General features: G+C 43.2%; 1 protein-coding gene across 9 annotated transcripts in view; it reads left to right on the top strand.

The window, feature by feature from the left end:
* The window catches only part of LOC137434543 (uncharacterized), a 75,663-nt gene extending 64,826 nt beyond the window's left edge, over window positions 1-10,837 (top strand). For 6 of the 9 annotated variants that reach the window (XM_078784044.1, XM_068127692.2, XM_068127675.2 and 3 more), the window contains 4 exons: window positions 1,087-1,182; window positions 1,282-1,398; window positions 5,975-6,223; window positions 9,232-10,837. In XM_078784044.1, the coding sequence (XP_078640170.1) occupies window positions 1,087-1,182; window positions 1,282-1,398; window positions 5,975-6,223; window positions 9,232-9,728 (959 nt within the window). In that variant the 3' untranslated portion in view covers window positions 9,729-10,837. The remainder of the gene's footprint in view (window positions 1-1,086; window positions 1,183-1,281; window positions 1,399-5,974; window positions 6,224-9,231) is intronic. The other 3 variants (XM_078784058.1, XM_068127742.2, XM_068127734.2) reach the window with 2 other exon arrangements.
* The last annotated feature ends 12,596 nt before the right edge of the window (window positions 10,838-23,433 follow it).

Genomic DNA, 23,433 nt, shown 5'->3' on the forward strand with positions numbered 1-23,433 from the left:
CCAAGGACAGTTGAACTGCATGCTCATGTTCCACTTCATGTTCTACAGTCTTAAAAATATAACATTCAATTTAAATTGAGTTGTTCCTCAATCATAAACTGATGTTTGTGGACTGACTGACAGACGGACAGAGTGAACCAATTTCTTTCTCCCACTTTTTGCTTCGCATGTGTAGGGGATGGTTCTTTTCTCATTGATGAAAATAAATAATTTTTGTGTGTCCATGTGAAAATAGCTCCTGTGTGTGTAAAAGTGACTGGGTCAATACCTTGGCCAATATCCAGATGTTGTTTGGGTTGAATGTATCGTTAACTATTTTCATTAGGTTACAGTGGACTCATTAAAATGAAGTGTATGAGATGAAATTAGATAAATTTTAAAAATAGTAAAAATAAATAAATAAACACCCCAAAATATTTATTTATTTATTTATGCAATTTTCAATGTTCATCTCAACGCTTTGTTTTAATGGGTCTACTCATTATTGTGGAATCTATATGAAGATGCATGCATGGTGAAGCTGCAACGGTTGATCGGATAATGTACAGATACATATCGGCTACAAATAGGGATTTGGTTGTGTGAGAAGATACAGGCATTGGATTTCTTTGTCAAAGCACTTATTGCAGATGGACGAGGGAAACTGGGATATAAATGCTCCTTCTCATATGAAACAAAATACTGGTTTTCAATGTATTTCACTTGCTTGCATCTGTTATTTTCTGGTGATTTGTCTGATCAGAGAGGAACCGAGTGTGTTTCGGAAACATCATGCTCAATGTGTGGATATATAAATGAGGCGGAAACTGTTAAAGCACAATCACCTCCCCCTGCACCCTGCCTTGGTGTCGACTCGAGCGTAGCAATCTCCTGCTTAGCCCCAGTTGAAGGCTGACTCTGTGTGTACAAAATGTCCACCTTTTCAGTCTGTTCTCGGATGACACCTTCAGTTGGCATTGCTTTGTACTTATTATTTTTCCTTTTTTTATTTTAACTCCACACATTTTTAAAGTTGAAGGAATGTCCTTTATGATGCAGTTGAAGGAATTCCCAAATCGCTGATGTTTATTTTGCTACTATGCACAGCGGAGGATGGCTGCTACACTGAAGACGTCGATGAGGCAGAAACCCCGCACTCGCAGAATGACGTTGTTCACATAAAGCGTGAAAACCTTTATGACAGTAAGTTTTGAAATTATCGAAAATGGCCAAAATAAATAAGTAAAAAAGGTGAGAGCTGTGTTTGCGCAGAATGGATTTGCATCTTCATTCTCCCAATAGATCAGAATATGCTGGAACCAGCAGAAGAAGTGGAGGTGAGCCAAGACAATGATGGCGGATTTAGCCTGAATACGGAATGGACAGGCGTAAAACCAGAACCGGGACCCGAAGCACATGGTAAACGGCACAGTGTTGTTTTCTTGTTGCTTGAAGGAAAAAAAGAGGTGGTTATTGCCTGTTTCCTTCCACATTTGACTTTCCTGTGCATAAATTAGCCTGACCTATGCTGCTTGTGGCTGTACCGATTTGTTTGTCATGTCCGAATTGCATTGAAAAGGACAACCCCTGTACTATGGAAGCATCCGGAGATTCCTTGCCGAGAAATGTCCATCTAATATTTGTGACGTTGGCAGGCATTGTCATTATGAAAAATATCATCCTTCATAGGTCACAGGAAAATATGTTATTAACCGCAAGGAATTTTTAATTAATTTTTTAATTAAAAATTTTTAATTAATTTTTAATTAACCGTAAGGAAACCAGGAATGCCTGGCGTTGGCTTAGCGGTCAGGGTGCCGGCTTGGGATTCTAGGATCCTGGGTTCGAATCCCGGTCGATCGCTGAATTAACGCCAGGGGGGTTGACTCAGCCTGTCATCCTTCCGAGGTCGGCAAATTGAGTACCAGCTTGCTGGGATGAATGATCACGGTGTGTACCCCGATTCAGAATAGGTACACTGTATCCCTGCGCATCGTAAGAGCGTGACCAAGGGTTGGCGTCAGGAAGGGCATCCGGCCATAAAAACATTGCCTCAAACAGGGAACCCATGATTGTCATGGGGCCCGCAAGGCTAACCCCCGCTCTAGCGGGGAAAATGGCCTTAAAACGATCATTCATTCATTCATTCATTCAACTGTAAGGAATTTTTGATTTCAATCAAAATATAGATGAAAAAACGAATTCAAACCTTTAGTGTTTATTTGACTAAAGTGAGTACCTTGTTCTACAACCTTTTGAATGCCACACGTGCCATCAGGCTGCCACGTCACACTTTCCAGTCGTTCCTAATGCAGATGTATATACTCCACACCATGATACAAGGCTGTGTGAAATCTGTGAATCTGTGAAATTGGCGATGAAACAACATTCTCCACTTGTTCAATGTCAGCCATGCCACTACCTGTCATTTGTAGCTCTGTCTATTAATTTTGGCAGTTAAAGCAGCGTAGATAATACAATTCTAAAAATGATTACAATTGATCTCGCATGCTTCAGTTACGATGCTGTACCCTGGCAATTTGAAAAGCATATTTCACTTGCAAAGTGATAAATCTATATTTTACTCTTTTGAAGGCCTTTCTCTTCATTGACAGAACCAATCTTTTGGGGCTAAGCCATGTTTAACATGTGGGCTAAGCTTTGAGGTTAAAGTACAAAAGGTTATGGAATCCTGTATTGGTTTGAGTGATCGACTTTGCAGGATAATGTTAAAATGCATTGTAATGAGACGTCATTAATTGTTGTAAATGATAATACATGTTGGTCTACTTGCCAGCAATGTGAACCCGGAAATGTTGAGTATCCCAAAGTTTTAAGTTAGAAATGTACAGTATGGGTCCCCAGCACTTAGAAACTGCCGGATGCTAACTTGCATATGTTGGGCAATTAGCAAAATTAGCATTAATAGCATTAACCCTATCAAACATAGGCCTGGGACACTGGAATTTCTCTTTCGCTCTATTGCTCCACTTTTATTCACAGGTATTAGAGGTAACAAAGGCAAGTACCATACCAAACTAGAATAATATGACTATCGGTAAATAATATCCTCAAAATTAAAACACAAGTATACCCAAAATTATCAGAGCTGAAAAATATGTGCACTAGTTACACAACATAAAACTTCCATCAAGAAAGAGCGTCTTGCACTTCTACTACTCTGCACTGTTATAAAGCATATCCTCATCATAAAACTCATCCTCATCGTCTTCATCTTCTTCTCCTGACTCTACATTCTTGTCATATTGCTCTTCTTGCTGTGAGTGTGTTGCAACATGTACTATCAGATCCTTTGCAGAAGCAGTAGCTGGTACAGGCCAGGCCTGCAGCTACGCAGCTGCACTTTGCTGTTAAACAGGGCTTTAACCCAGCTTTGCAGCTACAGCTGATCATTTCCAACACGGCAGGAGGAGCAACGGGGCTTGCATCCAGGATGGGCATGATGACTTCCTCTCCCTTCTCGCCTTCCTTCTTATTCCATCCAAACTCTGTTATGTCCACAGCTGGTGGGTCAGGGCAGTCTGCTGCTTTCCAAAGCAGCACCTGTAGATGGGCACGCCGTCCATGGAGGAGAGCGTTGCGCTCTGTAGGAGGCAGTGTCTTCAGTGCTGGGGGGGTTTTGCGCTTTCGGTAGATGTCATATCTGGCGACGTTCAGAGATGCCGACTTCCTCTCGTTGTACAGAGCCAGGAAGAAACCACTCACTGCCTCTGTAATCTGTAAATCAGTAGCTCCCTCCTCTCGGATGAAGTGAAGCAGGTCACCAGGTACTACTCTCATGGCCTTGAGTGCGGACACCTTCCCTTTCCCCGCGGGATAGGAGGTGGTGTCACATCCGGAGAGAGCATGCATAGCCAGGATGGAGCGACACTGCTCACCGAGATTCTCTACTGTCGAATTGATGTTGAGAATAGTGCCATCCCATCTCTCCATCTGCAGGTTACATGTGATACCCACCTTCCAGCACCAATAGACCATGAGTACGAAAACATCAGTGTCGTCGCTGAGAATGCGGACAGTTTCAGCTCCGCGACTGGCTGCATCCAACATGTATGAGATGAGGGAGACATCAGCCTCGTCATGCGTGACAATACTGTCTGCTTTGCTGACCATCTTGATGTGATCTCCTATGCTGTGTGTGCACAGGAGCTCACCCAGTCTCTGTTTGTTTGTCTTGTTCTTCATCACTTTGTCGCGGCTAGGTAGAGGGGTTGTCAGTGAGAGTCGGTACTCTGTTGAGCTCTCCCCAGCTCGTCTCTGCCTCTCGTGGTCTTTGGCAGAGACTTGCTCATACCGGTCAAAGATGACAAATGTTTCGGTGATGTAGCGATTAAGCCGGCGCCCCATGCTGGCTGCGAGGTCAGCCACAGTGCCTGACGATGGCCACACCACGTGGTAGATGAGCTGCGATGTATCAACGAGTACAACATGTGGTGGGTGGGGATTGGGGGCAAGGATTCCAAGACGCTGGACGATCACAGACTTGTTACCCTTCCTGAGGCATCCATACTCATCGATGATGGATGCAGGGACCGGGCTGAGCTCGTAGTCAAAGAGGGCAGAGAGCTCCATTCTTCTCTTGCTCCCCACCACCAGCAGCCGAGCAAACAACGCCTCAAGGTCACATATGATCTTCGCATTGACCTTCACTCTTTTTTTGGTGAATGTCATTGTCACCACCTTATTTGAGATGGGCGCATGAAATCTCTCAGGAGGTGTTGAAGAGAACAGTGTGCTCATGTCCTGTCCGATCTTCAATGCATCTTGCACATTCACCTTTTCATCTGCCACCTGGCCATTTATGATATGGTGGAGGGTCGCGGTCTCTATGGTGAGTGGATGGGAGTTTTCCTGTAGCACTCTCAGGATTTTAGCCCGGTCCTCCGCGTCCAATTCCCGCCATCCTTTACCCTCTTCTTTGTGTCTGTTGGGCTTCATTGTCTTATCCGGTGCTTCAGCATCATCGTAAATCTCATCCAATGACTTGGAGAGATAGGAGCAGATGCCGAAAGATTGGATCCACACGGCGACCTGCTCAGGGTTGGTGGAGATGCCCTTCATGCCTCCTACTCCCTTCCCTTGCTTGATGCATGTCTGCTCCCCAAACATGTCTCCACTCACGGCTTTTACATCCCTTTTTTCACATGAAATTTTGATCGCAGGAAATTTTTATAAGAACACTCACGGAAAGCATATCTGTCTAAGTGTATTATGTCCAAATTTCATACAGATCCTTCAAATAGTTTGCTCACACGAAGCATTCAAACGGAGCAATAGAGCGAAACAGAAATTTCAGTGTCCCAGGCCTATGTTTGATAGGGTTAATGCTATCTATCTATAATTCCAGTAATCTCTGTGTGTATGTTTGTATGTTTGTATGTCTGTGACCGCTGTTTCTCGACAACCACGGGTCCGATATACTTTAAACTTGCCAGGTATATTGCTGGGGACCCGAGGATGTGCCTTTTCAAGGTTTCATATTAATCGGAGAAGTAGTTACCGAGCTATGGCGATTTATTTACCAAACTCCGCAAGCCGTTCGCTTTGGACCAAACCATTTCATGTAAATAGAGGGGGGGGGATTGTCACCGTACTCGCAAGCCGTTCGCTTTGGACCAAACCATTTCATGTAAATAGAGGGGGGGGGATATAATTTTAGATATAGATATAGTACGGGCATGCCCTAGTTAATGCTAATTTTGCTAATTGCCCAACATATGCAAGTTAGCATCCGGCAGTTTCTAAGTGCTGGGGACCCATACTGTACATTTCTAACTTAAAACGTTGGGTACTCAACATTTCCGGGTTCACAAGAGGGCTCTATAGGCTTGGCAAGTAGACTATGTGTGGAAGTGTGTTGGCATCGTTTGATGGAGAGTGAGGCATGGAAGTTATCACGTTGGAATGCCAGCTTCTTTTATTTATTTATTTTTTTGCTTTTCCATGCGAAATGTTTTGATGTTTTTCACAATAGGTTCCAATCATGGTGCATCATTAAGTGGCGATGGGCTCAGTGAGGGAGTGCCCGTGAGCCTGGCCAGCTGCACCCCGACTGCAACGGACGCGGGAGACACGGAAACTCTCCCGGACGACACTCTAGCACTTTCTGCAGGCGAAGGGGACTGGTTGCGTTTGGGAGATGGAGGTCTTTCCACTCACGGGGTTCCAGACGTTTCAGGAGAAGCCACGTTGGAGATGGGCAGTTACAGAACTGATGATATGGGTAAGATTGACACCTGTGCCTTGAGCCATGGCCATTAACCTTTTAAACATTTCATTGAGTTTGCTTGACAATTGCTCATGGATTTATAATCGGTCTAAAACTGCATCAGTGCAATGCTGCGGTGAAGTTAGTCTCGGATCAGAACATGCCGTACACGCGATGGGGATGCAAAGCTGGTGACCTCGTTTTAATATCGATTTTGGACATTTGAGATCCACTGCAGATCTGTTAAGAGTATGCGATTGTGTGCTGGTGTCTTGCCTAAGTTCCCTGCTGTGAGATTAATAGTCTGTGCAAGTTAATTTTAAAGGGGTGTCCATGTGTCGTTTTTAAGGTAAGAATGGGACTAGTTCAGAGAAAAGAATTAAATTTATAGATGTAGTTTATGGATGGAGCAGATGTGATGACTGAAATGGACTCTTCTTCATTTTTACCTCGTATATGATCCCTTCTGCAAGGGTGCAATATTGGGGTTGTGCCTTGTGTGTGATTGAAATCTTGAACTACTGCCATTAAGCTCTTTTCAAATATTTTATTTTTTCCTTTATTCATTTAATCTTCTGTAGGCCTGGAGTAAGTTGTATTTTGTACCTAGATTTAGGAACAGTTGTTTTTCTAAATTCAAGCTCAAATGCAAACCACGTTTGTTAATGGTACTGAGAAAGATGTCTTTGTGGGATTGCTCTTCTTCTTGTTGACACATCATGGAGCTCAACAATTGGACAGTACAGCCGGAAACATTGGTGCAAGGATAATTGGGCTGTAAAACTGAGAAAGCAAATCGCAAAGTTCCACAATGCATAAAACTGGAAAGTTAAGTGTCCAAAGGTATTCTGATCACATCAACCTATGTATAACCAGAGGAAAATAACGTTGCTTTGTTATCCTCCACATGCCGCTTGGCACATAAGACTGCGGAGGCAGTTTCATTGGCCCGTGGTTACAATACTGCACGAGGCAACACTCCGACACTCAATTGAGTGTGAAGGAATTTGGAATTCATGTTACCGGGGATAGCTCACCTATTCTTTGCCGCGAAGGACACGGTGGGGTCTTTAACTTCCATCCGGTAGACAGGATTCCCACTTTGACGTCCATCTGATGGACCGTACAAACATTGATGAATCGCCCTGCCTATGAAATGCCAGGATGACAGTTTATACAATATTAGCACCCTTGCACTTTTTTCAAATAATGCACCATTTATTCCAGAAATTTAAACATATTTTAGCATTCACATATGTATTTCTTTGGTTTGCAGTGGAACAAAACAAAAAAAGCTGAAAAAATTACTAAATCTTAGCTTATTCCGCACAGAAATCCGAAAATTGCCCGGACAATATTATTGGCACCTTTTAGAAGTTGTTAGAAATAATTACATTTCAAGCAGGTGATTCTCCTTTACTTTGGAATTGAACTCACCTATGGTGAGTTGCAGGTGCCTGCGATATAAAAAAAAAATCACTCATTCAACCAGTTTGAATGGAGAAAAGGAGTCATTCTGCTGTTTTGTGTCACTGTGTGTACTGCAATGAGCATGGAGAAAAGAAAAGAAAGCCAGATAATTGGCTGACGAGGTCAGACACAAGATTGTAGCCAAGCATGGACAATCTCGAGGCTACAAGTCCATCTCCAGAGACCTTGATGTTCCTGCATCCACCATGCACAATGTTATCAGGAAGTTTAAGGCCCAAGGCACTGAAGCCAACCTCCCTGAATATGGCCGCAAGAGAAAGCTTGATTGAATATTGCAGCGAAAGATTGTTCAAATGGTGGAGAAAGCACCTCGATCAACTGCCAAACACATTCAAGCTGACCTTCAGACACCAGGTACGACAGTTTCAACTCTCACCATCCGTCGCCAACTCGATGAAAGGGGGTTCTAGGGCCCAGGAGGACCCCACTGCTAAGAAAGCCTGACTGGATTTTGCCAAAATACACCTGAACAAGCCAAAATCTTCCTGGGAGAATGTCCTGTGGACAGATGAGACCAAATTAGAGCTTTTTGTTAAAGCACATCATCTCTATGTTTACAGAAAACAAAATGAAGCCTTAAACGAAAAGAACACCTTCCCTACAGTCAAACATGGAGGGGGTTCAGTGGTGTTTTGGGGTTGCTGTGCTGCCTCTGGCATTGGGTGGCTTGAATGTGTGCATGACATCATGAAATCAGGAGATTACCAAGGCATTTTGGAGCGCAATGTTCAAACCAGTGTCAGAAAGCTGGGTCTCTGTCGCAGGTCATGGGTCTTGCAGCAGGCCAATGACCCCAAACACACTTCAAAAAGCATCCAGGAATGGTTCAAGACAAAACGCTGGACTGACCTGAAGTAGCCAGGAATTAGTCCAGATCTAAATCCCATTGAACACCTGTGGAGAGATCGGAAAACAGCAGTTGGGAGAAGGCACCCTTCAAATCTGGGAGAACTGGAGCAGTTTGCAACAAGAAGAGTGGGCACAGTTGTTTAGGAAGCTCATTCATGGCTATAGGAAGCGCTTGACTGCAGTTATTTTGTCCATAGGTTGTGCTACCAAATAAGTCGAGGGTGTCAATAATTTTGTCAATGCCATTTATTTTTATTTTCTGATTTAAAAGGATATATTAACTTCTGCATCAAAAACAAAGGTTCTGTAATATTAACAGTGAAATAAAGAAATGTGGAGACCAAATACTTTTGTCAATTTCAACTTATTTTTAGAGAAAATTGTGAGTTGTTTTTAAAAAGGGCAAGGGTGCCAATATTTTTGGGCACGACTGTAGTTTGGCTGAGATTTAATCCCAGGCTTGGCAGCTCAGATGTGTGTGCGTATCTCTTGGCCATCCTACCAGCCTGAAATTAACAATAAGCATGAGAAAATAAACCATTAAAGCATGTGGATAAATGGACTACATTTCTATTTTTAGGCAAATGCATTAAATGTATCAAGACAATGTCCATTTGGTGTTTTAATGATTGTTTCGCAGCTGATATCACTACGCAACTACCTCTTTCCCCCTCCATTTACAGCAGGCGAGCGAACGCATCGCTGCGGAGACTGTGGAGAATCTTTTCCTTTTCTTTCACAGCTCGGACGGCACCAGCTTGCCCATTCTGAGGCAAAACCACATCGCTGTCCTGAGTGTGGGCAGTGTTTTCGGCAAAAGCACCACCTGCGTGTCCATCTGCGTAAGCACACCGGCGAGAAGCCTTATCCATGCGATGTGTGCGGAAAGCGCTTCGTGCAGTCCGCGCACCTGGTCACGCATCGGCGCGTGCACACGGGTGAACGCCCGTATGTGTGCCTCACTTGTGGCCGTGGCTTTGCACAGTCTTCACACTTGGCATTGCATCGACGGAAGCACGTCATCGCTGAGGGGCTCCTCGTGCTGGGAAGCAGCGGAGCATCTGGGATGGGTGCCGCGCTACGGCAAATGCACCATGTCCCCACTCCAACCCCACACTCACCCCCAATCCCACAGAACCTTCCTGATGTGGCTTTTGTTCCTCCAATGCTCCCTCGGTGAGGCTGGGTGCAGCGCAGGCCTCGACAAACTTATTGGCAACCCTGCAATTTCAGGTCAAAAATTTTTTTTTTTTTTTTTCCTGGGTTCCCCTACCCATTTCATGGCCATCCATCTGCACAGCCAACGCGGCATCGGAACAACGTTCTGGTGTGCATCCCACACCAATGAGGATACCCATTTCCAGGCAGCTCGATTCAGCACTTCTACGCAGTTCCACTCTGTTGGAATACTGAGGCATTACATGGCTTTGTGGCCATTACAGCATGTTCCTCTCAGAGGAAAAACTTTTGGCTGTGAAAATTTCAGGGTCTATTGTGATTTAACCTCTTAACTTCAAAAGTATTTTTAGGAATAAATGGGTCAAGGGGGTGGGGGGGAAGATGAGAGACACAAGTTGTTAATGGCTAATTGCTGATACAACACGCAAAGCTGGGATGCAAAAAAAATGTCCATTGGACATTATTCTAAATAGTCGGCAATAGTGGAAGAAAGAAATTATTTATGTTTTTACTAACCCAGCTATCTTAATTACTAATTTTAAGGTTTTTTTCCATGTGGAGTTTTAAGGTTCCATGAGCGGGCTTCAACGATTTGCTGACGTTTTCCATTTGCTGTTTTTGGTGATTAATTTTGAAGGCGTGCATCAAATAGACATCGTGCCGAACTTGGAGTATTTCATGCCGAGCTTGGAGACTCTGAACACAGCACAGTTAGAATCGGTCAGGTTGAGACAAGTGATTAACAAAAAGTTTGAAATCCTCTTCCTTAACTGTACTGGTTGTTCATAATGCAGCGCCTTGTTTGGTCTCCAATGTTGAATTTTTCCGGGTAACTTGGAGTTTTGATCACAGTTGTACTTCTGACCTGTTGTCAGTCAAAGTGGATCATCCAGACATTGTTGGAATTTATGGAGCTACATGGTCCAGTTGTTCGTGTTACCCCCTTGTCATGCTGCCCCCAGCCAGGTGCCCCAAGCACAGTGGCCTTAGTGAAGTAACACTTCACTTTTGGTACTTCATGTGACACACACACACACACACACACACACACACGTGGCCTCATAATACTTGTATATATCCCAAAATAAATGAGGCTTACAATTATTGTAATTCTGATTTTATTTTATTTTTTTTAGATTACATAGAATGCCATTTAACTTTGGGATAACTATTCCTGATCTATTTTTATTTTGCACCTACTGGTTTAACAACGGCATCATTCCTAATAGGGGTGGGGCCTTGCCCAGCTGAGTTGGTTTGGGGGAACTAGCACCACCTTGTCATTTGGCTGTGGCTCAAGCTGCTAGTGCATGGGATAGGAAGTGGAGATTTGGGTCTTTGAATGTCAGGATCTGCTATCTTCTTAACACCAATTATATTTGATAGAAAATGGTATGGAGATTGTAAATGTTAAAATCAGAATAGGAGTGTTGGGGGTTGCAAGATAGCCGATGGACAGGGAAGAGTTCAAGGGAACTAGGTGGGGAGTTTGAGGTTCTCTATTGAGATGACTGGCAGGATAGCATATAGGTTTGCACATTGGCTGCAGCAGAGATGGCAGCACAATACCTTTGAGAGAGGGCAGCATACAATTCCTGTCAGTGGCCTGTGTAAGCAACCAAAGCAGTGGAGGCTGAAATTAGGATACAGGGCAATGGTGGCAGGATTGAGTGGCTACAGGAGAAGATGGGGTGCAGACATGAAGTGGCAAAAGACAAAGAACTGACACTGGTTCCAAAATGGGTTTCTTTTCCTGGATCCCAAGTTCAGCAAACAAGAGAGACATCATGACCAGGGTGGTATGCATAAAAGGGGTACTGTATGACCAAGACATTGAGCATGGGTTTTTGAGTGAACCAGGAAAATTAGGGAGGAACAAGTAACTGTAAGCGAGTCTTTTGGGAAAGACATTAAAGAAAGATAAACAACAAACAGGCTGTATTAACAGCCACAGTCATCGTTCGGCTGTGTGTAAAGGTTGGCAGGGCCCGCTGCCGGATTTGCACCTGCAGTTCTGTAATTGATGACCCAATAAGTCTCTCTTTAATGCTGCGCCCCCTGTATTTCAATTCCAATATTCACACGCATCTTGGGGATTGGGAAAACGTACATAACTTACCGGAGCAATCCTGTGGTAAACTTCTCGTGTCAGAGAGGCATTCAACGGGCTGAGAAATCATTAAAAGTAATAGTCACAATTAGCTAACCTGTCACTCGGTCACCATTGCCACTAACACAACTCACCAAAGAAAAAAGATGGGCTTTTTAATTTTGTGCACTGAAAACAGTTTCAAGCCATAAATAAAAACGTGCTTTGTGCCAGAGAAAATAAAATAAATCTCTGTTTTAACTAATGCCTTTCAATATTAAATAGGACAAGACCTTATTGGAACTGCAATTCGAGCTAATTAGCGTTTTGTAACTAACAGCAATGAGGTTCTGGAGAAGGGCAAGGAGTTGAGGATGGAGAGGATGTTGGTGGGGGATAGGGATGGTTGTGCTGTCGACCAAATTATGGCACCCTGGTTTAAATTTCTCGTTGACTGCCTTGGCGAAAACATGTGATGTGGTTCACCTAGGGAGGTGGTGTATTGGTGTTGGCAGGAGAAATCGGGGCTGAAAGTATGGTAAGGATAATTTAGGTGAGTATGAAGGGGCAAACATATTGGACAGAACTTGGAATGGTTGATCAAAGGACTTTAGATAGGTGCGCTTCAATCAGCGGTCCATTACTCTTTGTGGTGGGGATGGGTGTGTTGAATGACGGAGCAAGAAGTACCTGGGTTCTACTTTGGAGAAGGCAGCTGCATCAGGAATATGAGAGAAGGGTGAGGGCAGGATGGAATAAGTGGTATTATTGGTGTGATCTCTGGTTCTTGGATGAAAGCAAATATTTACCAAACCATTATTATAAGACCTGGGGAGTGTTCAGTTACCAAACAAGCACTCGTGCTTTCCAAACCAGCCATTCCTTATCAACGATTTTGAATGGAGTGTTTGCTTGAGTGCTTAAGCCACTTTGTGACTGCTCTACAAGAAACTTGGTAAACGAACACACCCCATTACCAATCAGCTTGTAGAGTGCTCGTCAAATGGCTCGCTTGATTTTAAGCACTCAAGCAAGCATTCCAACAAAAAGGAGCACTGGACAAAATGGCCAATGTTGGTGATGCTGTTGTTATTCAAGCAAATGCTGTCCAGGCCGTCGTTTTCAGTTCTCCTTGGTCCTCTTGTGATAACCTCCCCAAACAAGTTTCTTGTGGCACCAATATCAGCGGTGACAAAAAGCACAAGGAAGAGGTATTGGCTCCCCACCGGTCTGCAGGATTGAAGATTATTTTGAGAGGTTAGTGCCCCACTACTCAGATCAAAGTCTCATTTCCAAATATTCACATCAACTTTTGAGGTATGTTCCATAGTTCTTTTTTGAGAGGTGCTGAGTAATGTGGCTTTTGATGACAAGTTTATTATTCCAAATCTGAATTTTGTGACCTCCTTTGTATGTCCATTGTCTGAATAACATTAGTCCAACCGTTCCCCGTACCTCCCGAACACCCTTTTAACCCCGAACGGGCTAACCTTCATCCCTTCATCCCTTCATCCCTTCATCTTAACCCTTCATCGTGTGAACATTCCCACTCCTGACACCAAATGTTCTGGGTTTCGTGGTGAGTGCACCGGGGTACATGAGGGATTTTCTTGGACCTGCTACTTGGCCTCTGACCCTGAAGCCACCAGGCCCGTATAACCTTGCAGCCTGACAATTGTATTTATTTATATATATATATATATATATATATATATATACACACACACACACACACACACACACACACACACACACACACACACACACACACACACACACACACACACACACACACACACACACACACAGTGGGGAGAACAAGTATTTGATACACTGCCGATTTTGCAGGTTTTCCCACTTACAAAGCACGTAAAGGTCTGTAATTTTTATCATAGGTACACTTCAACTGTGGAAGACGGAATCTAAAACAAAAATCCTGAAAATCACATTGTATGATTTTAAAGTAATTAATTTGCATTTTATTGCATGAAATAAGTATTTGATCACCTACCAACCAGTAAGAATTCCGGCTCTCACAGACCTGTTAGTTTTTTCTTTAAGAAGCCCTCCCATTCTCCACTCATTACCTGTATTAACTGCACCTGTTTGAACTCGTTATCTGCATAAAAGACGTCTCCAGACCGTCTCCGACCACAAAGACCGCAAAGACCGACCGCAAAGCCGTCTCCAGACCTGTCCACACTCAATCAGACTCCAACCTCTCCACAATGGGCAAGACCAGAGAGCTGTCTAAGGACATCAGGGACAAATTTGTAGACTTGCACAAGGCTGGGATGGGCTACAGGACAATAGGCAAGCAGCTTGGTGAGAAGGCAACAACTGTTGGCGCAATTATTACCTTCGCAAAAGCGGAAGGTTATGTTTTGATCGCTGTGTATTTATTTGTATGTCTGTGTGTGTGTGTGTATGTTATTCGCATAACTCAAAAAGTATTCAACCGAATTGCATGAAATTTGGTGGGATGATTGGTTATTATACGGGACACATTTGATTAGATTTTGGGAGCAATCGGGTCAAAGGTCAAGGTCAAGGTCACGAAAAGGTCAAAATCGTATTTTTGTTGTTCTGTTCCCTACACTCCCATGCCAAGTACAGAACAGTAGCTGCGGCGAAGGTATGCGCTCTACCGAGTGCCCGTTCTAGTTAGAAAATGGAAGAAGTTCAAGATGACAGTCAATCTCCCTCGGTCTGGGGCTCCATGCAAGATCTCACCTCGTGGAGCCTCAATGATCATGAGAAAGGTGAGGGATCAGCCCAGAACTACACGGCAGGACCTGGTCAATGACCTGAAGAGAGCTGGGACCACAGTATCAAAGAAAACCATAAGTAACACACTACGCCGTCATGGATTACAATCCTGCAGCGCACGCAAGGTCCCTCTGCTCAAGCCAGCGCATGTCCAGGCCCGTCTGAAGTTTGCCAATGACCATCTGGATGATCCAGAGGAGGAATGGGAGAAGGTCATGTGGTCTGATGAGACCAAAATAGAGCTTTTTGGTTTAAACTCCACTCGCCGTGTTTGGAGGAAGAAGAAGGATGAGTACAACCCCAAGAACACCATCCCAACCGTGAAGCATGGAGGTGGAAACATCATTCTTTGGGGATGCTTTTCTGCAAAGGGGACAGGACGACTGCACCGTATTGAGGGGAGGATGGATGGGGCCATGTATCGCGAGATCTTGGCCAACAATCTCCTTCCCTCAATAAGAGCATTGAAGATGGGGCGTGGCTGGGTCTTCCAGCATGACAACGACCCGAAACACACAGCCAGGGCAACTAAGGAGTGGCTCCGTACGAAGCATCTCAAGGTCCTGGAGTGGCCTAGCCAGTCTCCAGACCTGAACCCAATAGAAAATCTTTGGAGGGAGCTGAAAGTCTGTGTTGCGCAGCGACAGCCCCGAAACCTGAAGGATCTGGTGAAGATCTGTATGGAGGAGTGGGCCAAAATCCCTGCTGCAGTGTGTGCAAACCTGGTTAAGAACTACAGGAAACGTCTGATCTCTATAATTGCAAACAAAGGTTTCTGTACCAAATATTAAGTTCTGTTTTTCTGATGTATCAAATACTTATTTCATGCAATAAAATGCAAATTAATTACTTAAAAATCATACAATGATTTTCAGGATTTTTGTTTTAGATTCCGTCTTCCACAGTTGAAGTGTACCTATGATAAAAATTACAGACCTTGTCGTGCTTTGTAAGTGGGAAAACCTGCAAAATCGGCAGTGTATCAAATACTTGTTCTCCCCACTGTATATATATATATATATATATATATATATATATATATATATAATTACAAGAGAATCTGCTATTAGTGGGGGATATGTTGCTGGAAAATCCGCGTATAGCGAAACCCGCAAATAGCGGGGCATTGTTTCAATGTAAAAGGGGGGATAGGTTCCTGAGTCATGAAAATCTGTGAATAGAGAGGGCCAAACCATGAATAGAGGCAAAATCCACAAATGGCGAGGCAAATCCCACGAATGTCGACGATAATCCGCGATGGTTTTATAAATACAGTATGTGAAGCTAACGGCTCGTGAAAAAAATAAAATTTGCGCCCCTGAAAAACCGCAAATTCGTGGAACACGGCCACGAATAGGAAAATAAAACGGCATTTTGCGGGACACTTATCCGCGAATAGAGAAACGGGTCACATTTTATCAACTGCGAAGACATGGAACCCGCGAATAGCGGGGTCCCGACAGTATATAGTTTTTAGCCTGTCTCAATGGTGACGAATCACTTTTAAAATTCTCGTGTCCAGATCCAGGTTTTCACCAAAATTGCTTCAATTCGTCCTTGTCACGCACCCAACCTGTCTACCTAGTTTTGTCTGTATCCGTCCATAAGTTTTAATATCATTATTATTAGAAACACCGCCTTGCAGCAATCTAACTGTACAATAGCACCACCTTGCACCAAGGAAATAAAAAGGCATTGATTAAACAAACTTTATTCATTTCCATTTGAATTATCAAAAAAAATTGACACTTTCATCTTACTATCAGTCACCCAATTCTGTCCGTCTGTCCGTTCGAAGGTACCGCAAAAACGGCTGAACCGATCGCAACGATATTTTGGGTGGGTAATCCTGGGACCCCCTGGGGTAAAATAGGCTCTATTGTTTTTCCAAATTTTGCAGTTTTTCCAAACACTATGGAATAATATTTACCGATATGAACAGTGATGTGGCTTTTATTGAAATTCTACAAATACTGTTTAAATTTTGATGAAAATTACGAACCTGCAGCGAATGCGGAAGTGGACAGATGACGGCAATGCGCAGGTTTGATAATATCCCAATACAACCTTCATTCAATCGTAATGTTTAAACGTTAAACGTTAATCGTGTTAATCGTTTTGTTAAAGTATCAATTGATGATTGGAATTGAGTGAATACAATTACGATTTTGAATTCGTAATTGTGTTCATCCAACCGTACGGAACTTCACATCAAGATTTAAATATTTGTTTATGTCACGAATGTTGTCGAAAGTTTATTTTTTATATTCATGTTATTTAATTTGTGATTGGAGTTATGCTGTTTGCAATGACAAAAGAGATATCGAGTTCAAGTGAATGACGAAATGCCGTGATGGTTTCTACTTTCAAAACGTGAATTCACAGATCGCCGTATGCAGATTCGCCATTGTCTGGGCATGGAACAAACGTACCTGTTTGTTTGCAAACAGGAACGTTTTTCATGGAAGTCCTTCACAAACTTGCTTCAAATACTTGTTCTCCCCACTGTATATATATATATATATATATATATATATATATATATATATAATTACAAGAGAATCTGCTATTAGTGGGGGATATGTTGCTGGAAAATCCGCGTATAGCGAAACCCGCAAATAGCGGGGCATTGTTTCAGTGTGTCTGAAACGTCTGACGTGTTTGTCTGACGTCTGACGTGTGTTTTCACGTCTGACGTGTGACTGAAGGTGCTACAGGAATGTGGAATTTATTGGTTTCATGCTTTAGCATTCACCGTTTCTGCATTGTTTGCTTCTGGCCTCCCACCTATGCGTAGCACGGGTACGTCACTAGTTTACATAACTTCGTTTATATGTAAGACAAAGATGAACTGACATAATAAAACCCTTGGTTTCAGCATTATTAAACAATCATTTAAATTTCTCTTCCAAATAAGCTCATTTAACCCGCAAATTCGTGATATTCGTGACCCAACATTGATATTCAGGTTCCATGTCCGCTTAGATTGTGTGATTTACTTTTTAAGAGAAAAGAAATTTAAATATCAATTTGCTAATTGTGTTTCTTCCCTCGAGTGAAATAAGGCATTTATGTGATCATTTTGTGTCATACCATGCATGAACTTCCTGGTTATTAAAGGAACAACTATTACTGAAGTGGAGAGCACCAATTTTACAATCTCAACCCAGAAAGTTGTGATTAGTCTTTGTGGTATTTCATTTTGGTTGCAAATGATTAAAAATGTAACTATATAGTTCCTGAATTTTCCCAACTTTTCTGTGCAATTTTGCAGAGATTTGCGGAAAAATTAAGATTTTTGATTTGATTTTGATTTGAAGATTTTTATTTATTTATTTATTTTTTGCGGAAATTTGCAACTTTGAGAGTTTGTTTGAATGTACAAAATCAAGGTTCCATTTCCAAACTTATTGCTACCATGGGAGGGGTGGGGGGGGGGGGGCGGTACACATCCCAAACCTTCCCCCTTCACTCCAACGTGTGAACATTCCCACTCCTGACACCAAGCCCTTTCCATCCTACCGCTTTTTTATGTCATCTCATCTCGATTCTCGAAGAGATTGACTTATAAAATGGATGATGATGTCTGTCCCATCTGTCCATTAACTTTTTGATGTTTTTGCTACTCCTCCCTTATCTCCTGGCTGATTGTTCTGAAATTTGACAAAAACAACAACAACAACATGCATTTTAAGGCCATTTTCCCTGCTAGAGCGGGGGTTAGCCTTGCGGTCCCCATGACAATCTTCTCCATCTTGCCCTATTTTCTGCATCTCTCCTTGTTAACCCCCTTGCCCGCATTTCTTCTTCCACCATCTTTGGCCAAGTCTTTCTCGGTCTTCCCCGTCCTCTACTTCCTTCTACATTCATTTCCATCACTCTTCTCAACCAGTCACTTTCATCCTTCCTCAACACATGACCAAACCATCTCAACCTGTTCGTCTTCACAACATCAATCACAGGCTCTATTCCCATCATTTTTCACAATTCATCATTTGTCTTCCTCTCTCTCAACGATACTCCGCACATCTATCGAACCATTCGCATTTCCACCCTTTCCAACCTTTGTTGCTGCTCTACGTTCATTACCCATGTCTCGCTCCCATAAATCATAACACTTCTCACACATGCAGCATACACCTTTCCCTTCAGCTTCACGCCGTCTCCAAGATCCAACTCAACATTTCCTCCATCTGCAGCTCCCTCTGTGCACACCTTACATTTGAATGTAGCTGCCACACTGGTTAATGACCCTCTCAGACCACTACATTTTTGATGAACCCACTCAACGCACATTGTACATTGAATGGAGTTCACTCCGACACCCTTCCTGCACACAGCACAGGGCCACTTCCCAGTTCTTTCCACCTCACCACATGCTTTACCACTTGCCATCACCTTCGTCTTTCCGATATTCACCTTCAGACCTTTTGTCTCCATACATTCCTTCCACTTGTTCAACTTTTCCTTCAGTCCATCCATACTTTCCGCAATCAACACCAGATCATCTGCATACAACAACTCCCACGGTAAACCCTCCTTTACGTTCTGAGCCAGCACCTCCATCACAGCTACAAATAGTAGTGGACTTAGTACCGACCCCTGATGCACTCCCACCTTCACCTCAATCTCACCACTGTTCCCGTCCTTCGTCCTTACAGCTGTGCGCGCTCTTTTGTACATTGCCATCACTACTCTGATCAACCATTCCTCCACTCCTGACTTCCTCATTGCCCATGTCAATACTTTGTGTGGAACCCTATCGAATGCTTTCTCCAGATCAACAAACCCAAGAAACAACTTCTTCCTCTTCTCCATGTACTTCTCCTGCAACTGCCTCACAATAAAAAGTGCATCTGTTGTTCCTCGTCCTGGCATAAATCCAAACTGCATTTCGTCGATCTTCACTTTCTTCCTTATCCTCCTCTCCAACACCCTTTCCAATGTTCTGAAATTTGACACATGAATACAATACATTAGCTCACACAATCGCGTGGGCTTCGATTTTTCGATTTCGGATCATGGATGGAGGGTTACCCTGTGAAACTTTGGATCCCTACTCGTCCCTTATTTACCAACTGATTGCTCTGAAACCTGATACAACCCTTCTAGTCGATGATTCGTTGATCGCTCGGTCTTTGATTTTTCGATTTCGTATCGGGGGCTTCCCAGAGGGATCCCCACAAATCAGCAGAGGCATGAACTACAACCTGAAGAGATGACCGTCAGCCCAGTCAGGGCTATTTATCTTCTCTCGATGATGGCAACTATGCAAATGGTGCTCAAGTATATATCAAACACTTGCTACTAAATATCACAGGTTTGCTGGAAAAAAAACTGTGGTCACAGGCCATCATCTTGGTACTCACCACACCATGAAAAAGCCCTATTTTAAAATGCGTTTATTTAAAAACCTGCTCATCTTTGATTTTTTTTTTCCCCTGCATTGTTTAATGTGGAACTTTTGGTCGGGACAGTGAGTCCCAATATGGTGGCCACGTGGTCATCAGGTAATGCACTGTCATCGGCCGGAAGTTCCTCCATATTAATATAGAGCTCAGTGGTACAAGCTTAGCTAGCTACAGTTAGGTGGTGGGGGGGTGGAGGGGGAGTGGGTCGACACAGCTAACCTTGTGGGACGGATCTGCGACTTGTATATTCATCATGCGCTCAACCTTCCCACATCACTTCCACCACCACCCACAACATTTGACAGTTCTGGGCCCAACATTGACAGCTGCACGAGTCGCTGATATATTTGGTTCGACCTTTGGCCTCGGAAGTGGTTCATTTCATTGCAAGTAAAGGTGTGTGTTCTGTTAGTCTGCTATCGCTGTCCAAGCCAGCCGTTCCATATCAACCGCTTTGTAAACCGCTCGCCTAGCCCTTTGGCAAGCGGAACAAGGGATTAAGAGTGATGCTTTGTTATGTCAGATTCAAAACGATGCCACAACGAATTCTCCAGATTGGCGTGACGTCACTGTCACGTGATTACGCCAAGTAACGCGATCGCCATTTTGACAAAGGGACGGCTGCCCATAGCGAATGCGTTCAGTGCAGAAAGTCTCGGATCACCACGTAAGCTAAAGTCATTTATATACATATCATCGTTGTATTTTGTTGGTTTTCTTGCAATTTGTACCATTTTGACCATCTCATCAATATATGGAAACATGTCAGAATCGGCTGTGGCAAGGTATTGTGGGACATTGCTGTAAATAGGACTAGATGATTGTCCATATCAGCACCAGCAGATGCTTGGACTGACGTCCCGCAAGATTGGCCGATGGTGGGGTAGGTATCCCATGGCAACTACAACATATCTATCTATAATTCCAGCAATCTCTGTGTGTCTGTCTGTGTGTCTGTGTGTCTGTGACCGCTGTTTCTCGACAACCACGGGTCCGATATACTTGAAACTTGCCAGGTATATTGCTGGGGACCCGAGGATGTGCCTTTTCAAGGTTTGTAATTAATCGGACAAGTACCTACCGAGCTATGTCCAAAAAACGCTTCAACCAATCAGAGAGCAGCGAGCTATCACGTGTGCCGAACCGTTAATGCAATGCAAGCGTTAATGCGTTAATGCAAGGCTTTTCTTTTTTTCCCTCTTCTCTTTCTACTTTTCCTTGCGATTAAATTGCAAACAGCCAAAATACGTTGGCGCTAATTGAATAATTGGCCATTAACACTAAAATAATCGTAACTGCGATATGCCAACTTCCGGACAGTGCAGCCTTCCATGTTGTTGTTGTTTGCAGCAGCTGTTTGCAGCAAGGCAAGGCTTTTCTTTTTTTCCCTCTTCTCTTTCTACTTTTCCTTGCGATTAAATTGCAAAAAGCCAAAATACGTTGGCGATAATTGAATAAATGGGCATTAATAGATAGATAGATAGATATGCGATATGCGAACTTCCGGACAGTGTGCGCGTTACGAGCTGACCGCCATTACGGTACGTAATTCGATTTCTTATGCGCATTATTTCTCCCAATTCAGTCAGAGCGAAGGGCGGAAGCGAAGAGCGTTGTTATTTTTTGTTTACGGGCGTACGGGCGGGGTAGAGCGTACGGGTAGCGTTTTTTTTTTTTTTGGGCAAGGAACGGGCACCCACGTACGGGCAATGCCCTAGTAAATAATGATGAATGGAAATAATGAAAAATATAGTATTCCTTTTTCAACGTTTTAGTGAATGTTCTGCAGCAAATCATTCTAACCTAATGCAGTGGAATCTTGTTAAAACAGTGCACAGGACTCGCCTTATCACTCTATTAATGTAATATTTAACTATAAAGCATCTGAAAATCATCAGTCGCCTTCTTCTTCGTTTGCTCAAAACGAAAACTTCTTTTTTAATGTCGAAGTTAAATAAAAAAAACACAAAATGAAAATTGATGATTTTATGGAGCCTTGACCTTTGACCTTTTGATCTAAAAAAAACATTTGACCCCTGCCTTTTGATTAGTGAACCAATTCAGTGACTCAATATGCAAATTCTTAAACTTTCAGGGCAATCAGATGAAAATTGACGATTTTATGTGATGCTGACCTTTTGACAAAATTATTAATTTGCCGACTCTATTATATTAGTCCCCGACCGGTGTACACCGGAGGGGACTATAGGTTTGCACGCCGTCCCTCCGTCCGTCAGTCTGTTAGTCCGTCATGCAAAGAACAGTTTTCCGGACGTTTTCTCTAAACGCTTAAAGCTAATGATTTCAAACTTGGCACATCGTTTCCTCATGATACGTTACAGATCAAGTTCGAACTTCACGACGTTTCGATCATTTGTGACAAAGTTATGGCACTTTGAGCTTTGGGAATTCTGATAATTCTGATGCTCCTTAACTCAGTGCCATTTTAAGTTTTAATTTCGTTTAAAAACCATTTTCTCTGCAATAGTAGGACCGATTGAGATCAAATTTTCACCATAGGAGGGACTCGGTCTGTAGAATATTTTAATGGTAATTATGACGTCACAGGTCACGTGGTTCGGCCGCCATATTGTTTTTCGTGAAAACCCCTTTTTCTTTGCAATGGCTGAACAGTTCGAGGCCAAACTTTGCAGGCAGAATCGCATACCCATGACGAACAAAAAAGTCAGCGAGCATGACGTCATGCGTCACATGGTTTCAGAGTTATGACGTTTTTAAGCATGAACCTTTAAAACCGAGCTCCTCCCTCATTTTTGATCCAATTGAGGGGAAACCTCACAGCTCTGTTCAGCATGTCAGTCTACTAAAATGTCATTTTGGAATTTGCGATAGGGCACATGGTTTGGCAGATATCGTTCATTAAACGAAAATAGTAAAAAAAAAAATGGATATCTCTTGTTTATTCCAGAGTTCTCCTCAAGTCGCACCGCGCGCCCTCAGCCTCGTCTCGCGAACGTCAACAGCGCGACACAGCGTGCGCTTTCGGGAGGGGCGGAGCCAAGCCGAGCAACATATATAATTATACACATCGATCATTGATCGTGAACCGGAAAATATAATAAATTACTGATATTTAGCGACTTGAAAGGTTTTTTATCAACAACTTATTTATGGTGCTTCTGCTGACCTGTCTGCAAGGTGTATAAATCGAAGTCCCGAGTGCGAATCACAGGTGAGCCCGTCCTGAGGTAATTAGCGATTGGGAACGATTCAGAACCTGTGGGTAAATAACCCTTGGTAATTTCCCCAACAGTTTTCCGGACGACAGACTGCCGGTAGGGGACATGTATTGCAGCGCAATACTCAGAATGCTTGTTTATGGTGCTTCTGCTGACCTGTCTGCCAGGTGTATAAATAGAAGTCCCGAGTGCGAATCACAGGTGAGCTCGTCCTGGGGTAATTAGCGATTGGGAACG

This window comes from Myxine glutinosa, chromosome 1, assembly GCF_964187855.1.
Source record: "Myxine glutinosa chromosome 1, kmMyxGlut1.1, whole genome shotgun sequence".
Classification (NCBI taxonomy): Eukaryota; Metazoa; Chordata; class Myxini; order Myxiniformes; family Myxinidae; genus Myxine; species Myxine glutinosa.